Here is an 18628-nt window from a genome sequence, read left to right as displayed (position 1 = left end):
TATTAATATGTATAAAACTTTTCGTTATTTTAATTTAATTTTTTTAAAAAGTAACCTGATGTGTAATCAACTAATTTCGTGCACTTCCTACCAAAACTAGTGACTTGTGTTTATGGAGGTTGTTTCCTCGCCTAATCAAAAGGAATAAAAAAATTACTCAAACTGATTTGAAACCAGTATATTATATTTGATTTGATTAATTTTGATTGAGATATCAAATATTACGTTTTCACAATTTCAAACCATTACATTATGTATTTGATTTGAATAATTTTAACTGAGATTTAAAATTTTACTTTTTCACTTTGTAATATGATAGATTTTAATACGAACTTTACAACTCTCTAGCAAGAAAGGTAAAGGTGAATCTCACCTTGTGTGATAAAATTATATCTGATTGATTTTAAAATTTTTGTTATTAATTTAACAAATTATAGATGGATCAGATTGACAAAGTGGTCCGAACCACCAAAAATGAACTCATCCAAAAGGGCCGATAGAATGTATTTGTCATCACCATCACTGAAGTGACCAAAAATGAACTCATCCAAAATGGTCTATAGATAATGTATTTATGTTTCATCAAAAAGAAATGATAAAAAACCTATTTGGCAGCAACAAGCATATACTACAACATCAACATCATCACACAAATATTATCAACTGATAATGTCCGAAAAATTCGACCAACAATGCCATCGTTTTGGGAAGAAAGGATATTTGCCCAACTGTTTGTTCCAAGGGGGAGAAAAACAAAAGGCAACACACAAACATTACATAAGAAACATTACATCAATATTCATTACCAGCCACCACCCAAACATTAATATAGAAGCAACACACAAACATTAATAAGGAAACACAAATTATTTGCTGGGAAATCTCAGAACCAGCCACCACCCATTCCGGGATTTGCTGTTGATGGTCCACCAATGCATTGCTCACGGGACTTCTTCGTTCGCAACCAAGCAATGACAGCCGTGTCTGTAGGAATCGACATCATTATGGCTTGATTTGCAGGGTTGTCAAGTACCGATTGAGCAAAAGGAACTAGCGGGTCTTGCAGATCCAGCCCTTCCAGCAAATACAACCGTGTCATACACTTCTGAATTAGGTACTGTGCCGAATCTGCGTAATCATGTGAGACGCGGATTTGTTGTTGTTGTAATTTCACGGAGGATGCAAGGTTTTCCATACTACTCGCCAACAGAGAAGCTCCCTCACTCTGCCCTCTTTTTCCGCTGTGGGTGTGTTGGGCCTGGCGATTTGCGTTTGTTCATGCCACTAGTTGGTGTGTCGTCAGCGTTAATTCCCGACGACGCAGCGTGCACGGTTGCCGGCGTGCCATCCTCTTACGCAACAGTGTGCTGCACAGTGTGTTCATGCTGCGCGGCAGGCTGGAAATGGGACAGCCCACTGCTGTCCTCGCAGGCTTCGTCAGGCGCCTGCGAAGTACCGTCATCGGGTGCCACAGGTTCGAACGCTGCACCTGGTGTCCATGCATATTTTCCGGTTGCTGTAGCGCCTTCGTACACCCTTCGCATGAGGTCCATGTGCTCCAACGGTTTTGTTTTGAACTTGATTGCATTCTTGTCAACCTGGGAAAAACAACCAAAAACCCATCGGAAGAACTTCATGTCAGATAGTGAAACAGAGAATAATGGGGAGCAAACACAGGCAGCAAAGAAATAGGCTTATGTATCCATGTAAATGACGTACATAATAACGGTTATTTGTAGATTATTTATTAAAATAAAAAATAGATTGATTCGGTAGTCACATAATTTCAATATGTTTGTGTTAAAGAAACAGATAATGTAGCCCATAACCAACCTATTTGGATGATCTATTTTGTTCATTTTGTGGACTTATATTTGTAGATTATTTATTAAAATAAAAAATAAATTGAACTAGACAGTCACATAATTTCATTATGTTTGTCTTAAAGAAATAAATAATATATTTTCGAAAGCATACCTTTTATTGGGTCAAAATGAGTACTATTATTGGGTGAATAATATTTTTATTAATAATTTACATACAGCGGATTCAAAGGAGCAACGGTTCGAATTATGAATTTGAAGGCTGTAGTGGGCTTAACAGAACCAACTAGATGGCTCAATCTTCTCTTCAGTTAACAGAGAAGTTAGACCCCATTACAAATATTATGTAAAAAATTGAAATGGAGATACAAGGTAATAAACAAACAACACGTACGGGTCAAAAAAAATTTCAAAGAAATACAAAAAGAAAGGCCTCTATGCTGATAAGGAGATATGAATTGTAACTTCTTATTAAGGTACATAAACTCGTAACCAACGGATTAACTTATTATTTTATTTTATAGGCTACCTTATGAGGGAGTCGTTCGAGTATTTTGTCTAAAGTTTCTTACAAGTATTAAGATTGTGTTTAGATTATTAATTTAGAGAAGTAACTTAGAAAGAGGGGGGAAAAAATGTGAGTGAAATGTTGTACTTTGTAATTCAGTGGATTTTGGAGAGAAAGTGAGTAGTAAGTTGAATATATGGCTTAGATATAATCATGTAAGGCAGGAGATGATTATAGTGGTTTGAAATATGAGACTATGGTTCTAGATGTAGTAACACTTAACTTTTTTGTCCCAATAAAGGATGATGTATAATAGTAGTTTTTGTTCTTCTTTGTGACTTCCGAAAAAGCAAAGAATCATTCACATTTATCAACCATTTTGTAATTTATCAAATTAAGTAAGCATAATGGAAAAATAATAATGTTAATAATCTAATGGGGAAAAAAATTAGGATAAAGAAAAGATGTATTCTTTCTTTATATTATTTCCATGATAGTGGTAAATAATACTCTAGTCCCAGTCCAAAATGTTATTAGTTTAAGGTTCTAATCAAGTTTCATGTACTAATTTTATTTCTTAAATTATTATGTACATATAATAACATGAATTAGAGATTCCAATGGTGGTGGGCTACATCCACAAGGCTAAATTAGAGACACAGTACGAAATGTCACAATTATTTATGTTTAGACCCAACTAAAAAAACTAGGGTGTACGTAATAATCTACACAACGCGCCATTGAAAATAAGCTTAAGCATTGACAATACTAACGGTTTAAGTATCCATGTAAATGACGTACGTAAAACTCAATGGAAATGTTACCTTTTTGTAATGTGCCCACCAGTCGTCAGATGCTTGTATCAAACCCGTGGCTTCATTGTAACTGATGCCGGTTGGCCCATGCCTGCTGTTCATCAATTTCGACCATGACTGCCAATCCTTTTTCAGCAACGCGTACTTGTTCTGCAGTTGCTTGACATCATGCACCTTATTTGTACGGTCCAGAAAGCCCTTGCTTATAGCTCGATATCCATGCATTGTCATTGTATGGAAGCTCCCCTTGAAACCAACGTCCAACTCTTTGATAACAAGTTCCAAAAAAATCCGCACCGTGTCAGAGTCCCAAGATGCTTTATGCACGTTTGTGGACTGCTGCTGCGTCTGTTTACTACCGCGTTTGCGCAAAGCTTTGGAAGGCGTTGACTGCGTTTGGGACTGCTCCATTTGCGTACTACAATGCAACAACAATTATGGTATACATGGAAAAATTGAAGACATTGAAACTCATAATGCGAATAAAATAAAAAACATATAAACAACTGTGTAACACAAGCCTCCAATACAACCGTCTTAGAACATTGTTATTGTTTTTTTCGTCGGCTCACACTACAGGTCTCCAATGATTTCCTCAAAATGTGTACCACAGAACGAACTCATCTGTGTAATTAAAAAGCAACATAGTGGACAATACAGAAACAACCTTACAACATAAATCCTAGAGCATGCACCCTGGTCAATGAGATCTCTTCACAAATGAAATCAATGAACACTAACAATTGTATGCTAATCCGAAACTTCCTCAAAATATCTATTAGATAATGAACTTGTCTGTAAAACTAGAAGGTGATAGAGGACATTACAGAACAACTTTACCAAAGGAACCCTAAAGAATGTTCCCTGGCAATTGTCAATGGACCATTATCTCTTCACAAATGACATCAATGAATGCTCAAAACAATTTATATGCCACTCCAACCCCTTAATATAGGATTTGCGTTGCAATGAAGAGTGCATTTAAACAAATATCTCAAGTATGAATATCACATTCCATGGCAGAAAACCAAATTCAATTAGAAAAGCTTCTCCATAAAAACAAATATATTAAAGATGGTAGGTCGTTTTTCAAAATATGATTCCAAAATTTCCATAAGATAAAAATGTGCCCAACCAAGACCCAGAAGGATCAGTGTCATTTTTTTGAAGTAGCTGTACTTTATTTTTTGGACAGATGGGCTATAAAGGAATGCATTTTTACTAAACAATAACAAAATTTGCAGATCAGTATCCCAGTAGTTTTCTTTGTTCCATTTCTCCCACCCGCATCGTTTCCAGCAAAACACTATGAAATAGAAAAAAAAAATTCATAACAAAAATAAAAAATTGCAATAACAATCCGTAGACACACAACAATCACAACAACAACGTCATCGTCTTCCCTGAAGTTGGTCTTGTTCATCTTTAGAGACAGAGGGTTCAACTGATTGTGAACTTCGAACTGAAATCGTGGAGAGATGCTTAGATCGTGAAACAGATCGCCGAACCGAAATGAACATCTTACAACCAGATCTGTAGATCTGGTTTGGGTTCCAGATTCATAGAGGGTTTTGGTACAGAGAAGAGAGGGTTTCGGTGTTACAGATAAGAGAAGAGAGGTAGAAAAAAGAAAGTTTTGGAACAAAATCAGAGAAAGGAGAGCGAGAGTAAGAAAATTAATTTGCGTGGAAGAGATGTTACCTTGTAGTTAGGGAGAAACCGGCCAGCGTGGTGTAGATCTGGTCGGAAGTGATGCAGATCTGGGCGACGGATTGTCCGACAGTCGTCGGCTGCTGTTAAGTTGCGATCGAGTCGAGGTCGGACTTCCCCACGGCTGTTGCGGTGCTGGACGGTGAAGGCTGCGACGGATCTCAGGCGTCGCTGGTGTGGATATCTCCGCAGACGGATTGTCCCCTTTTGTGGCTATCTCGGCAGAACTCGACTGATACACACACACACACACACACACACACACACAGAGAAGGGGATCTTCGGGTGAGAGGTTAAAAGGGTTGAGGAAGGAATAAAAAAAACAGGGGCAGAATAGTATTTTTACCCTCCGTAGGTCACACACAATTTTGGATGCCCAAAACATGAAAGTATGATGACTTTTTAGCTTTTTTGATAACTTTTTGACTTTTTAACTTTTTCACAGCATCCCAAACTTGGCCTTACATTTATTTAGAACATTCTACACAATCCCTTAATTTAGAATAAATTTAAACTTTTAGTAGTGAGAAGAGTTGGGCTTTTGGGTAGCAAGGCCCGGCCCATTATAATTGTGTAGTATTTGATACGCGCCATAGGCACTCTCGCTTAACGAATAAGCCATCAGCAACGTCTGGTGCAAAAGAAATATGATATGAGCACTGCTCCTCTTTCTCTCTCATCGTCTCTGAAATGCCATTCTCTCACTTGTAAGCTCGCTCGCTCTCTCTCTCTCTCTCTCTCTCTCTCTCTCTGTATATTATCTATGTATGTGGGTTGTTTGTATATATACTACCGTATACATACAAGGATTGTAGTGTTGAGTTTGGGATTGGAGTTGTAGCTTGGGACTCTCGTGAAAGGTTTAAAAATTCGAAATTTCAATGCCAATCATTAGGGTTTGCTAGTTTTATCTGTAATTTGCTGTGCAGAACATGGAAATTGTATCTAATTAATACTGTATAATAAACCCCATTTTGGGAATTTGGAATGGTAGAGAAACTAAATTTGAGAGAATAATTCTGCAGTATATTGTTTTTAAATTTTCCTTATTTTTGATGCTGGGTTATTTTGATTTACGCTGTCAAAGTTGAATCTTAAAAAGCATAATGCATAATGCAACTGTTGATTTTTATTTTTTCCTCCGTACCTTTTATGTGCAAAACATTGTATGGTTGAGGTTGGTTAATTCTAATTACATGCCTAATAGAATTATAGCCTTTATTAATTTTTTGTTTCCTACTGTGTATAGAGTTATACTGATAGGCAAATAGATAGTAGAACAATAATTTTTTGTTAATCTGACCATCAAGATAATTGCATCTTCCTAAAGAAGTTTATTATAATTTACTCGTTCGAATTTCTTCCAGGAGATTGTCTGTTCCTTCCCTTCCCATCAATCGTTTGCATAACACCCCTTTGTCACCACTGTTATATTATATAGTCTACTGCACTAAATTTCAAGCAAGCACGAAACAGTCAAGTTATCGAGCATCTCTTGTGAAGAACAAATATCCCTCATTTGGCCTCGTTAGTTCCTCTACAACAGTGCATGCTGCTCGAGCTTTGAATGTTGTTGACATAAAAGAGACTTTTGACCTTGGGGAATGTTGTGAGCTAAAACTTAGCATCATTTCGTCTGAGGAGCAAACTTTGACTGACAAGGTTCAATTGGATAGTTGTTCCAACTCTGCAGAAAGCGTGATAGATGATGATCAGAAGGAGAGCCATAGAAGAAGAAAGATCGGACAGGCAAACAAAGGAAGAGTGCCGTGGAACAAAGGCAAGAAACATAGCGCAGGTAATTTCTTTCGGTTTTTGTATTCTTTCAGAGATTGAACCTGGTTGTGACTGCAATTTTGAATTCACCATTTTATATTTGCAGAGACTTGTGAACGAATCAGACAGAGAACAAAAGAAGCCATGATGGACCCCAAGGTGAAGTCATGTAAGAATCAGTCAGGTTTTTAGTATTTTTTGCCTTTAAGATTTTGGGCCATATGGGCACAGTTAAAAAAGTAGGTGAAAAAGCTAAATAATTTAGTTCTTATAAATTGTGGTTTCAGTTTCTGTGGAGTCTTTGTAATTTGAGCTTGTTTACATTGTTACCGCCATTTGACAGAAGTCCTTTTTCCTTGTCACTCCTTCAATCTTCGGTATTTGATCTTAGGCATTTTATCACTACATCTGCATTATCTCTAATTAATTTTTTTCTGCCTCATTCAGGTTAGAAAAAAGATGTCCGAATGCCCCCGCACTCTAAAGTATGCTTTGTTATCCTCAGTTAATTATCAAAACAAACATGCATCTGCATCACTTTATTTTACTTCTATTAATTAAAAAACCGTAAAATGCGTATCTGCATGATGCCATAGGCAGCTAAAAGGTAGAGGCTGGAGTTACACTTGGTGGGTTGACCACTTAACCCTAACCCTAAGGCTTCAAAATATGAGTTTATGTCAAAATTTTTAAAAGAGTGAAGTGAGATACAATCCGGAAATTCTAGACGTCTCAAGAGTAAAAACTACATCCAGTTTAGTCCCCATTGGATGGAGCCATGCAGATCTGGAAAGGATAATTGGGTAGAGACCTAACCTTGAAAATATTTGCATAAAGTTACTGTGATGAAGATCATGGAAAGAAGAAATAGAGCGAATTTGGAATTTCACACGAAGCACATTTAGGTTATCAAGAATTAAAGATTTGGAATAATTTTGAGTCTTCATATAATTATAGTAGGTTTTAGTAATTATGGGTATAATGGTAATTCTAATAATTGTTGGACATGGGTTGTAGGGGTCACCCATGGGTTTTATTTTGGGTCAAGTTATTAAATGGGTCTTATATATGAATTTTATTATGTCTAAAATAATTTTAGTGGTCAAAAATCTAAGTTTCCTATTTTGATATTGAAGTAGAATTAGAAGTCATTAAAGTTTCCTATTATGATTTAAGTAGAATTGGAAGTCATAGTTGATCTAGAATATTAGTAGTTGCTAAATATTTTTAGTTTCTAAATTTGAATTATAGTCCTTATAGAATTAGGAGAGTCTTTAGCCTATAAATATGTGTGTAACTCAATGATTGAGGAGCAGAGTTAATATTATGAAAATTTGAGATTGTGTTTGTGTGATTGGCCTATCCCTTGTGAGGGTGAAGCACCTCTCCCTCTCTCTCTCCCTCTCTTCTCCTTCTATCCAACAAGATTATTGTTCATGTTAGCTTAGAACAGCCACCCAACAGCCTCTAAACACTAGTGTTTTCATTCTCAAAACCCTACCCTTTTATAAACCCTTAAACTCCTATTTTTTAAATACTTTTGCAGTCACAAAATCTCACAAAATCCAGCCCTATAAGTCTATTGTTGCTACTGCCAGTATATTTAAACTGGGCTCACTACTTGTAGGAAAGTAATCCCTACCCGTCCTACATTAGTTTGGTATCATAGTTTCAAGATCCTACCTTGTTCTTCACCAATCTTTTGATGAAATTGCTTTCTTTATTACAATGTTGACAAGCATTGAATTAAATTGGAAGTTTGAAACCTTTTCAACAAATTATAGAGCTAATAACAAAGATGTTGCGATGTTAAAGAAGGATTTTGCGATAATTAAGGAGGATGTTGCAACAATAAAGAGTGATGTGCATACTATCGAAACAACTTTGAATGGATTGAAAGCTTCCATAGAAGGATTGTTGGCTGCTGTTTTACAGAAGACTAGTATCCAAGAGCAAAAGGTTGATAGTGTAGAAGATTTTGAAGAAACTATGAAAAAGCAAGATGAACATGTTGCTAATATTGAGGATATTGAGGAAACGAAGGCAAAAATTAATTTGCTTACTAAAGAAAGAATGAAAGATTGTCATGATCAAGTTTCTAAAGCCAAGGAAGCCATAGAAAATGATGAAAATGCAACTAAACTTTCTGCTCGTGACAAGAAAAATGAAATTCACATTGAGTTTATTATTCCTAATAAATTCGATATGATTAATGGAGTGATGACAACATTGAACTTTTTAATTTTCTCATCATTCATTTAAAACAATAAATTTGAATTGTTGCAATCCTTCAACATTATAAAACTCGAGGTCGAGTTTTTTCGAATGCAGGGGAGAATGATGAAGATCATGGAAAGAAGAAAAAGAACAAATCTGGAATTTCACATGAAACACATTTAGCCTCTGTTTGGCAAGATGGTTTTCAGGCTTTTTTGGCTATTTTAGCCACAAAAAACAAAATAGGCTATTTTAGCCATAACAAACAAAACATCACATCCAACCCATAATCATTACATTCTTCTCTCACAAAAAAAGCCAAAAAAGCCAAAAAGCCAAAAAGCCCTTCCCAAACCAAGCTTTTTAGCCCAGGCTAAAATAGCCAAAAAAGCCAAAAAGCCAAAAGGTCAACCCACTTCCCAAACGGAGGCTTAGGATATCAAGAATTAAAGATTTGGAATAATTTTGAGTCTTCATGTCATTATAGTACGTTTTAGTAACTAAGGGTATAATGGTAATTCCAATCATTGTTGGACATGGGTTGTAGGGGTCACTCATGAGTTTTATTTTGGGTCAAGTTATTAAATGGGTCTTATATATGAGTTTTATTATGTCTAAAATAATTTTAGTGGTAAAAAATCTAAGTTTCCTCTTTTGATATTGAAGTAGAATTAGAAGTCATTAAAGTTTTCTATTATGATTTAAGTAGAATTAGAAGTCATAGTTGGTCTAGAATATTAGTAGTTACTAAATATTTTTAGTTTCTAAATATGAAATATAGTCCTTATAAAATTAGGAGAATCTTTAACCTATAAATATATGTGTAAGTCAATGATTGAGTAGCATAATTAATATTATGAAAATTTGAGATTGTGTTTGTGTGATTGGCCTATTCCTTATGAAGGTGAAGCACCTCTCTCTCTCTCTCTCTCCCTCCCCTCTTCTTCTATCCAACAAGATTACTGTTCACAGTACTTAGAGTAGTCACCTATCAGCCCTTAAACACTCCTGTTTTCATTCCCAAAACCCTACCTTTTTATAAACCCTTAAACTCCTATTTTTTAAATACTTTGTAGTCACAAAATCCCACGAAATCTAGCCTATAAGTCTATTATTGCTGCTGCCAGTATATTTAAACCAGGCTCACTACTTGTAGAAAAGTAATCCCTACTCGTCCTACATCAGACTTCCTTAGGTTTGAAGCCACAACTCAAGTTTAATGATTTTTCCCGTAATTGTATTTTAAATTGAGCATATAGCCTTGACAAAGTAAAATGGTGAAAAAATTATTCATGTAGCTGTTCCTACTTGATTGGGACATAAGACTTAGTTTGGGTTAATGGTCAACATGGTTAGGAAGTATCACCGGGTCTTATTGAGTGTAGTGCAGATGATTTAGGTGCCAAATACACTAACATGCAAGATAAGGTTTTCCAAGACATGAAATTCAAACATGTTTCTCTTGCAGTGAGCAGACCAAGGCAAAAATACGCTCTTCACTCAAACAATTATGGGGTGAGCGATTGAAATGGAAGAAGTCAAAGGCGAAATTCTTGTCATCATGGGCCGAAAGCATAGCAGAAGCTGCTAAGAAAGGTGGGAGTGACGAACAAGAACTACAATGGGATAGCTATGACAAGATAAAAGAAGAAATAGCTTTTCAACAGCGTCAATGGGCAGCAGACCAAGCGAAGGCAAAGGAAATGGAAAAAATACGAGCGGCACAGGCGAAAATAGTAAAGATGGGAAGGCTTGCTCAGAAGAGAAAAGAGCAGGAACAGCAGGCAAAAGCTAGAGGAGAAATGAAGAGAGAGAGACACAGAAAATCAGAGGAAGAAAAAGAAGAGTTAGCCATTGCTCAACGGATAAAACTCAAGGAGAGATTAACTAAGGTGAGATCCTATGGTAACATCCACATGAACTTAGGAATACCCTTAGGTTGTGTATGTTTTGAAGGATTAGGGGGTGGGATTAGACTATTAGTCCCACCGGACTAATAGTCCATTGTTTGTTTTATTTTTTTTGCTCCGGACTAATAGTCATACAAATATGGGACTATTCTATCCCATGGGGGAGTTGGAATAGAAACCATGGGATTGGTATCCCATGGGATTATTTTGTGAAGTGTTCATTTTACCCTCCATGTTAGCAAACAATTAGAAAAGGATAAAATAGTCTTTTGAACATTTATAAATTATTTTTTTAGTGTTGTTAATTTAAAATTATATATTAAATAAAAAAATTAATTATAAATTATAAATTAAATTTAATTAAAAATAATAAATTATAAATTATGGGCTTATAAATTAAATTTTTTTAGTGTTGTTAAAAAATTAAATTTACATATTAAATTAAATTATTTTTTTAGTGTTGTTAATTTAAAATTATATGTTAAATAAAAAATATAAATTATAAATTAAATTTATTTAAAAATAATAAATTATAAATTATGGCCTTATAAATTAAATTTTTTTAGTGTTGTTGAAGATTTAATTTATATATTAAATAAAATTATTTTTTGTTGTCGTTAATTTAAAATTATATATTAAATAAAAAATATAAATTATAAATTTAATTTAATTGAAAATAATAAATTAAAATAATTAAAATATTGTGCAAAAAATAAAATAAAACAAATTTTTATTTAATCTAGTTAAAAATAATTAAAATATTAAAACTATGTTTAATATTGCTATTACTTAATAAATAATTGAAAATGATAAAATAGCCATTTGAGCATTTATCCTTCTCCATAATATCCCAAACAAATATTGGATAACTAAAAATAGTCCAATCCAGACATCTAATCCCATGACTAAACAAACATAGGATATAAATTTAGTCCAACCACCGGGACAATGTATCCCAGGACTAATAGTCCGATGGATTATAATCTCCCTTTATCCAGTCCGTCCAAACAAACACGCCCTTAATGCATGCAGGAGTAACATTTGTCAGTGTTTTATAGACTGTACATACAATGCCATAGCATGAGTTTGACACAACACGAGTGGATGAGTTTTGTTGGTGCTTGTTAACCCATGTAACTGTCAGTCCTTGGCTGCAAAACAGGCTGATTCAATGACACTTCTAAATAATATATAAGATTGTTTATTCATATCAAAAGTGCAGTACTGGGGAAAATTAGTTATTTATTGGATAATTTCCATGTGATTGGCTTTGGCGGAATCTTTCATTGGCGAGAAGTGTGCCAATCAATCCCTTGTTTTAATTTGATAATGAAATTGGTAGGAAAAATATTCTGATGACGGGAGTTGGCATATGGGCACTTAGTGATGTATCCCATAAATTAGGCTGGTATCTTGGTTCTTTTATATCGATACAATTTCTACTATTCAATTGATGTTAATTTCTTCTTATCTGTAGATTCATAAAAGGAAGTCATTAACAAATGGTCAAATCACCTGCGAAGATCAACGAGCTTGGGAGAAATTAGATTTGGAGTTTATTAAGAGGGAACATACACGAAGAGAAGTTTCACTTGCAGATCAGATCCGAGCTGCCAGGAACAAAAGAGTAGAATGTGGGGCAAGGGAGAGTTTGCAAACATCGTCATCTCTTTACTCATCCAGTGAGGGATCAGCAGGGTGAACTTAGCTTCTCCTAAATGGCTGCAACAGCAAAAAAAAGATGCATGGAGAGCAAGTGATTCTATTCCTGTTCTTTTGCTTGTAGTAGTCATTGTGTAATTTTTTGGTTCAACAAAAACTTTATGGAAAAGAAAGCAATTTCGAGATTTTACGGCCACTAATTATCTTGACTCATTGTAATATTCCAAATTAACAATTGTTCTCCTATGTCTTCTCAGCAATCAAATGGAGCATAGTAGTACTTTGGTTCTTCCTCTATTTGCCTTCACTTTTGTACTTACTCTTTTTCCATTGTCTGTACATTGTTCTTCCTAAAGGCATAGAGAAAAGTTTGATAGAACCATTTAGCGCGATAGAAGTAAAAAAATCAGTCAACGTATCTTACAATGGGGCCCAATTTTGCTTGGTGCCGTGAAGAAAATTTCCTGGAAATATTCCAGTGCAGCATTTCTTCCCTCTCATATGCATTAAAATTAGTGAGAACGATGATGATGGTTACTTACAGAGACACTTTAGCATTTGAATTTGGATTAGTTGTCTGTTTTGTGGCCTTCAAATCTTAGCATTGACTGCAAATATCAACTCTTCACCCATTCACCAACTCAACTGAAAGTTTTCTGTCACATTGGGGAAAAAAAAAAAAAAAAAAAAGGGAAAATTTTCACTTTGTGCCACCAAATTATCACATTTATCACTTTAATCCCGAGCTATCAATTTTAATAATTAACTCTTTAAACTATTCAAATTGTTTCATTTTGTCCCATATCTTTGAGGCCTTCACTTTTATGTCTTAATCTGTTACACGCCATGAATTATCAAATATAAAATGTTTAAAACCCACAAAAAACTGCGCAATGACATGACATGATAAATAACAATCTTTCGATTTGTTGATATAAAACCCAACTCTCTCAACACATCATTATAAGTGAATTTGTAAGTTTAAAATTATAAGTATAAACACATCAAATAACGGCATTACAATTTTTTTTGAGAAGACCACATGTACTGGCCACATAACCAGTGAAATGAGTACTAGGGGATCAAATATTAAATGAAGAGCGAAGGAGATGTCCACCCTCAATTGAGTGGGGCTTTGCCTTCTAAGAACAACCCTAACCACACTCTCTACTATTCACTAGGTAAAGTACAAAAAAAATACTCTTTATTTTACTTAATTACTTTAGTTATTGTGTTCTCCAACCACGCTCTTTATTTTAACTAATCATTTAAACTAACTTAATTAATTTTTTAAAATAAAAAAATACTAATTGTTAATATTTTACTAATATAAATTTGTAATAATAATAAATTTGCCCATACAAATATACAAAACTTGTAAAATAAGGAGAAAAAAATATAAAATACAAAATAAGTTATTCCGTAATTTATCAACAGAATTGAAAAACATATAAAATTACTACACACACATATATATAAAATCCCAAATATAAGACATAAATATACAAAAATCTAAAATATATTTATGCAAAATTATTTGAAGAGCCTCTGGGACTCTTCAATTGTAGCCACCAAAAAAATAGAATAATAAAATAGCTAACCCATTTAAACTCAAAATTAGATTTACATTGATTAAAATGCCTATCAAGTCTTGTTTAACTAAAAATGCCTAACAAGTCTTGTTTAACTATTCCCTTGGAGATGCTATGCTCTAATGCTGATATCTAATCATGCACTCTTGAATTGGTTTCAGCATTCTTTAACTAGGCGCTACCAGAGAAGCCAAAATCAAACAGAAAAATTAAAAAAGGAGAACACAAACAGCGGAGAACAGCTAAAGACTAGGACACAATCGTAGGATACAATACAGCCACTGCAACGTCACCAAAAAGAAGAAAAAAAACCTCATTTAACAATTCATCATTAACCAAGCAATGAGCAACGAAAGTAGGTTCAGTGTTTCAGTTAGGATCCAAAAGCCATTTATCAAGGACTGGCACTGCTTCAAACGGTTCTTCCATGCATTCATTGGTTTGGACACAATGATTTCAGGCAATTTTGGAACTACTCAAGAATACAACCCCTAGCTGATTCCTGCACATATATAACAAAAATGCACAACCAACCAATCGTTTATACAAACTACCGAGAGCACAGATGCTGTGAACAAAACAAGAAGCAGGTTTGAAACAATGTGAAGAACTATTTGAAATCATGCCATAAGAAATCATACAATCTTATTTGCACATCCAACCAGTTCTTAAAAGTCTAGCATTGAACCATAATAACATCCACAAGTTTTCTAGCCACCTTCAAAGCGATTAAAACAAAATATAATACTTCATACTTGGATATCTACAGCGTGCCTCTATTGATAATTTGGTGGTGGGGGCATATCTCTTCCAGGCATATCCTGGGTCTGGTAAGGGTTTCCGCCTGATGTGTTTGGAGCATAGTTATGCTGGTATTCTCTGTTTTGTCCCGGACCAGGCATTTCCCGGTTTTGGAAAGGCATGCCTACATTGTTAGGTCCACCCCCATATTGGAAATTTGGTGCGTTATTGGGCGGTCCTCCCATGTTGTTTGGCGGCGGCATTCTTCCCATGTTGGGTGGTCCTCCCATGTTCGGCGGCATTCCTCCCATATTGTTTGGCTGCGGTCCTCCCATGTTCGGCGGCATTCCTCCCATATTGTTTGGTGGCGGTCCTCCCATGTTTGGCGGCGGTCCTCCCATGTTTGGCGGCATTCCTCCCATATTGTTTGGTGGCATTCCCATATTATTTGGAGCCATTCGTCCCATGTTTTGCTGCTGCATGCCTCCCATGTTATTAGGTGGCATCCCACCCATATTGGGCTGGCCACCTCCCATGTTATTGGGGGGCATTGGTCCCATATTGGGTGGTGGTCCCATGTTGGATCCAGGTGGCCCCATGTTGGATCCAGGGTTCTGGAAATCTCGATTCTGCATATTCTCTCTCCTCCTTTCAAAGTTTCTTGATCTGTCAAAGTTACGAGGTCTGTCATTGCGCCTATTTCTATCATTTGCCCGAGCATTGTTTCTCACCCATTCCTCGTGGTACTTGGGGTCATAAGGTACAGCTTGTCCATTAATGAAAGGCTCCCCTGCCACAAACAGAAGAAAATTTCATATGGCAAGTGATCATGCATGCAGCAGGAATGCAACACTTTTTTCTTGAGAAAAAGCCACTGTTTAGTGCTTGAAAAGCTGTTTTCATATTATAATCACCAACTTATTGGTTGACCCAAAAGATAAAAAACTGAAAAATCTGTTACACACATTGAGAGCCACATGGATGTAACGTAATAACACTGAATTCCTTATTTCATATCATAAATTTAAAGTTTTTGACTTGATCTTTTTTATTAGATAGTAAAAGTATATTACTAAAACTTAAGGGGTGGATCCTGTACACTCTAAAGGGCCAGAACCAGAATCCATACATCCACTAACAAGTACAAGTCTTAGTCTGGTTTATCTTTAATTACAAATTTTCACCTAAATTCTTCTTAGAAAATAAAATGACATAACACCGACAAGAAAAAATGCCTACCCTTTCGCTCTAACCAGATTTGTTCATAGAGGATCTACTAAATCTAAATGTTTAACATAGAATATCTAAAAAATGAAATCCACTAAACTTCCCCAAACTCATGGCTATGCTAGAAGAGACTAAATGCCACAGAAAGTTGATCTGATTCAATTTGAATGCCTTGGAAGATATAAGAATGCCAAAAGAAGATTAGTGAGAGTGAGATACAAGTACAATAGTTTGTTAACTGACAGAAGACAGGAATGTAGAAAGAGATTAGACAGGAAAAGGGCCATGGACCTAGTTATCTTAAAATCTATTGTTCTAGGCTTACATTCAGTCAAGTACAATAGAATTTGATTTATAGCGTCAAACCAATCAACTCTTAAAGCGTGGATATGACATACTGACCAACTATCCCCAAAGCCTTAGGCACATACCCTATGTTAAAATTGGGTTTCATATGAAAACATCTACTTGGTAGTTTTCAATTTCCACTGCACACCAAATATAACCCAGTTTATCACCATAACTGCCACAAATGTATTTATGAATGAATCATATATGTTTAGCCTACCATATATTTTTATATTTAGAGAAGTTAAAATTTGATTGAAATGTCTAGCTTCAATGACGTGTTCTTTAATTTATGGTATTTCCAGATGCCTCCTCATGGAACAAGAAAATATCATACCTCCATAATCTTTATTCCTAACATCCAAGTAAGAGTCAGGAAGCACCCAACGAACCCCTGGCAATTCTGCATAATATTTAAGAAGGTGTTCTTAGAACTTGCATACCAAATATCAAATGCAAAAACGAAACACGAAATGTGTCAGTAAGTACCTTTGATTTTGTATGAAACTTCTTCAGATACAAGGGCTCCAAATGCAAAATAGTGTCTAGTTGAGACTGAATAGATTTTCATCCTTGCTTCCTCCTCACTGCAAAATATAATATGCATAAACCCAATACAAATTTTAAATAAAAAACAAATTTTTGGTACCATTATAGCATATCACGTTTTACCTAAGGAAAAACATCTTAAACACTAGGATGGCATATAGACGATAAGTAAAGATATCGTTTCATAATTGAAAAAAAAAAAATACATTAATTGCACTAGAACAAGTAACACAAATTCATAAACATGCAGAACTAACTAACAAATAACTCATTTGTATCACTAACTCATGCCAATCTCTCACTTCCAATTATGGGTTAAAAAGAGAATATTTCTGCTTAATATTTCATAAACCAAAAGCCTCGTTTCTCAACACAACTTAATCAGAACTCCATCTTATATAACAACGCAAAAGGACTAAAGGAACAATTAACTATCTAGTGTTCTATTTTCCTGCAAGTTCTCTGCAATAAAAACGTACATCTTTCGAGCAAAGAGCGTATGAGTATTACCAAAAATACAACCAAATAGCATTTTTCACATTTCTCATACTTTCCTAGTAAGAAGAGGGGCATTTTTGTGAAAAACAAGAAAACAGGTAATTTTTTATTGAAAATCTTATTCCTATAGTACACGTAACATAAGAAAAAAACGAAAAGCTTGAGAATAAAATTCAAACCTCCCAACAACTTTAGCTAGGGTTTTGATGTAGCTATCGATGATCTCGTCTCTGGTGGGTTCACCCTCAGGTTTCTCCACAACAACAAGCCAGTGCTCGAAATCGCAACCATCGAGCAGTATCGTCTCCTTCGGGGGACGATTGGACCAGTTAGGGTTCGGATCGTTGAGAGACGACGAGGTCTGGCGAGTGGAGAACCCTCGGATGGAAGACGCCGCCGGAGAGAGGCGGCGGAAGTGCGCGGAGACAGCGACGAGAGGGCGGAGGCGGAGGATAGAGGAAGGAGTAGAGAGAGAAGATGAAGGAGTATAGAGAGAAATAGAGGTGTAGGAGCGAGAGAGGACCGAAGAGATGGTTTGTTTGGTTGTGAGGAGAGAGCGAGTGAAGAAGCGAGTCGCCATTTTTTTGACCTCAGCAAAACCCTAACCCTGAGCGTGGATAGAGAGTGAGACAGAGATGAGGGTTTTGGTTAGGGTTTATATAGACAGATATTTCGTCAGATGCCCTTGCAATTTCAGAAAATCACATAAATATCTCCTTGTCCTTCTGTCAACACGTGTGAATCGCATCGCACGGGCCTGTATTTCTAACGGTTCATCTTTTGTTTTTTTATAAATTTGAATAAAAGTTCTATATGATATAAATGTTTCCACATAAATTTTTATGGTTTTATCGGGACACAAGTTGATCAGGCGGATATCCGGTCAGTGAAATTTTTACCTTGAAATGGTCATTCGAAGACCTCTGGGAAAACATCCAGTGATGAACGTTCAACGGATATGAACAATAATTTGATGAAAGGTACGTCTATCCTCAATTTGATAAAAGATTTAGTTTTGAATTGGATCAGTAAAAAAAAATCATTTAGTGAACCATTGAAGATGGTCTTAATTAATTATAGTTTCCAATAAATAAAAAATTCCAATTGAATATTTACTTTTAAAATCTAATATTATTTAGAAATCTTAAATAGAGGAAGATGAGCATGCTAAATAGAATTGTTTTCAAGTTTTAATCTTCTTCTCTTTTTTTTTTATTATTATTATAAATACCTTCAATTTTAATTTAACAAA

General features: G+C 35.2%; 3 protein-coding genes across 3 annotated transcripts; 1 reads left to right on the top strand and 2 right to left on the bottom strand.

The window, feature by feature from the left end:
- Nucleotides 1–746: 746 nt before the first annotated feature.
- On the bottom strand, nucleotides 747–3702 carry LOC114279237 (L10-interacting MYB domain-containing protein-like). The gene is made up of 2 exons (XM_082884190.1): nucleotides 3156–3702; nucleotides 747–1598 (listed from the first exon to the last, which is right to left on the bottom strand). Exons 1-2 carry the CDS (start codon nucleotides 3555–3557, stop codon nucleotides 1353–1355), a joined length of 648 nt encoding a protein of 215 aa, XP_082740316.1. The 5' UTR covers nucleotides 3558–3702; the 3' UTR covers nucleotides 747–1352.
- A 1738-nt stretch (nucleotides 3703–5440) lies between these two features.
- LOC114279257 (histone-lysine N-methyltransferase, H3 lysine-79 specific-like protein) lies at nucleotides 5441–12701 on the top strand. The gene is made up of 6 exons (XM_028221487.2): nucleotides 5441–5563; nucleotides 6224–6654; nucleotides 6739–6791; nucleotides 7080–7117; nucleotides 10318–10741; nucleotides 12237–12701. The coding sequence occupies exons 1-6, from the start codon at nucleotides 5547–5549 to the stop codon at nucleotides 12459–12461; spliced, it is 1188 nt and encodes a 395-aa protein (XP_028077288.2). The 5' UTR covers nucleotides 5441–5546; the 3' UTR covers nucleotides 12462–12701.
- A 1903-nt stretch (nucleotides 12702–14604) lies between these two features.
- LOC114279258 (uncharacterized) lies at nucleotides 14605–18210 on the bottom strand. Its single transcript, XM_082884189.1, has 4 exons — nucleotides 17556–18210; nucleotides 16819–16916; nucleotides 16667–16732; nucleotides 14605–15544 (listed from the first exon to the last, which is right to left on the bottom strand). The coding sequence occupies exons 1-4, from the start codon at nucleotides 17954–17956 to the stop codon at nucleotides 14790–14792; spliced, it is 1320 nt and encodes a 439-aa protein (XP_082740315.1). The 5' UTR covers nucleotides 17957–18210; the 3' UTR covers nucleotides 14605–14789.
- Nucleotides 18211–18628: the final 418 nt, after the last annotated feature.

The sequence above is a fragment of the Camellia sinensis genome, chromosome 8, assembly GCF_055761805.1.
Source record: "Camellia sinensis isolate YWXY chromosome 8, ASM5576180v1, whole genome shotgun sequence".
Classification (NCBI taxonomy): domain Eukaryota; kingdom Viridiplantae; phylum Streptophyta; class Magnoliopsida; order Ericales; family Theaceae; genus Camellia; species Camellia sinensis.
Note: the sequence above shows the minus strand (reverse complement) of the source record. Positions and strands in the feature narration are given on the sequence as shown.

Coding starts and splice junctions, on each gene's coding strand:
- LOC114279257 (XM_028221487.2), top strand. Junction 7,118..10,317: donor GAATGCCCCCGCACTCTAAA/GTATGCTTTGTT, acceptor TTTCTCTTGCAG/TGAGCAGACCAAGGCAAAAA. Junction 10,742..12,236: donor TCAAGGAGAGATTAACTAAG/GTGAGATCCTAT, acceptor TCTTATCTGTAG/ATTCATAAAAGGAAGTCATT.
- LOC114279237 (XM_082884190.1), bottom strand. CDS start 3,557: ATGGAGCAGTCCCAAACGCAGTCAACGCCTTCCAAAGCTTTGCGCAAA. Junction 1,599..3,155: donor GGTGGGCACATTACAAAAAG/GTAACATTTCCA, acceptor TGTTTTTCCCAG/GTTGACAAGAATGCAATCAA.
- LOC114279258 (XM_082884189.1), bottom strand. CDS start 17,956: ATGGCGACTCGCTTCTTCACTCGCTCTCTCCTCACAACCAAACAAACC. Junction 16,917..17,555: donor CTAGCTAAAGTTGTTGGGAG/GTTTGAATTTTA, acceptor TATATTTTGCAG/TGAGGAGGAAGCAAGGATGA. Junction 16,733..16,818: donor AGTTTCATACAAAATCAAAG/GTACTTACTGAC, acceptor AATATTATGCAG/AATTGCCAGGGGTTCGTTGG.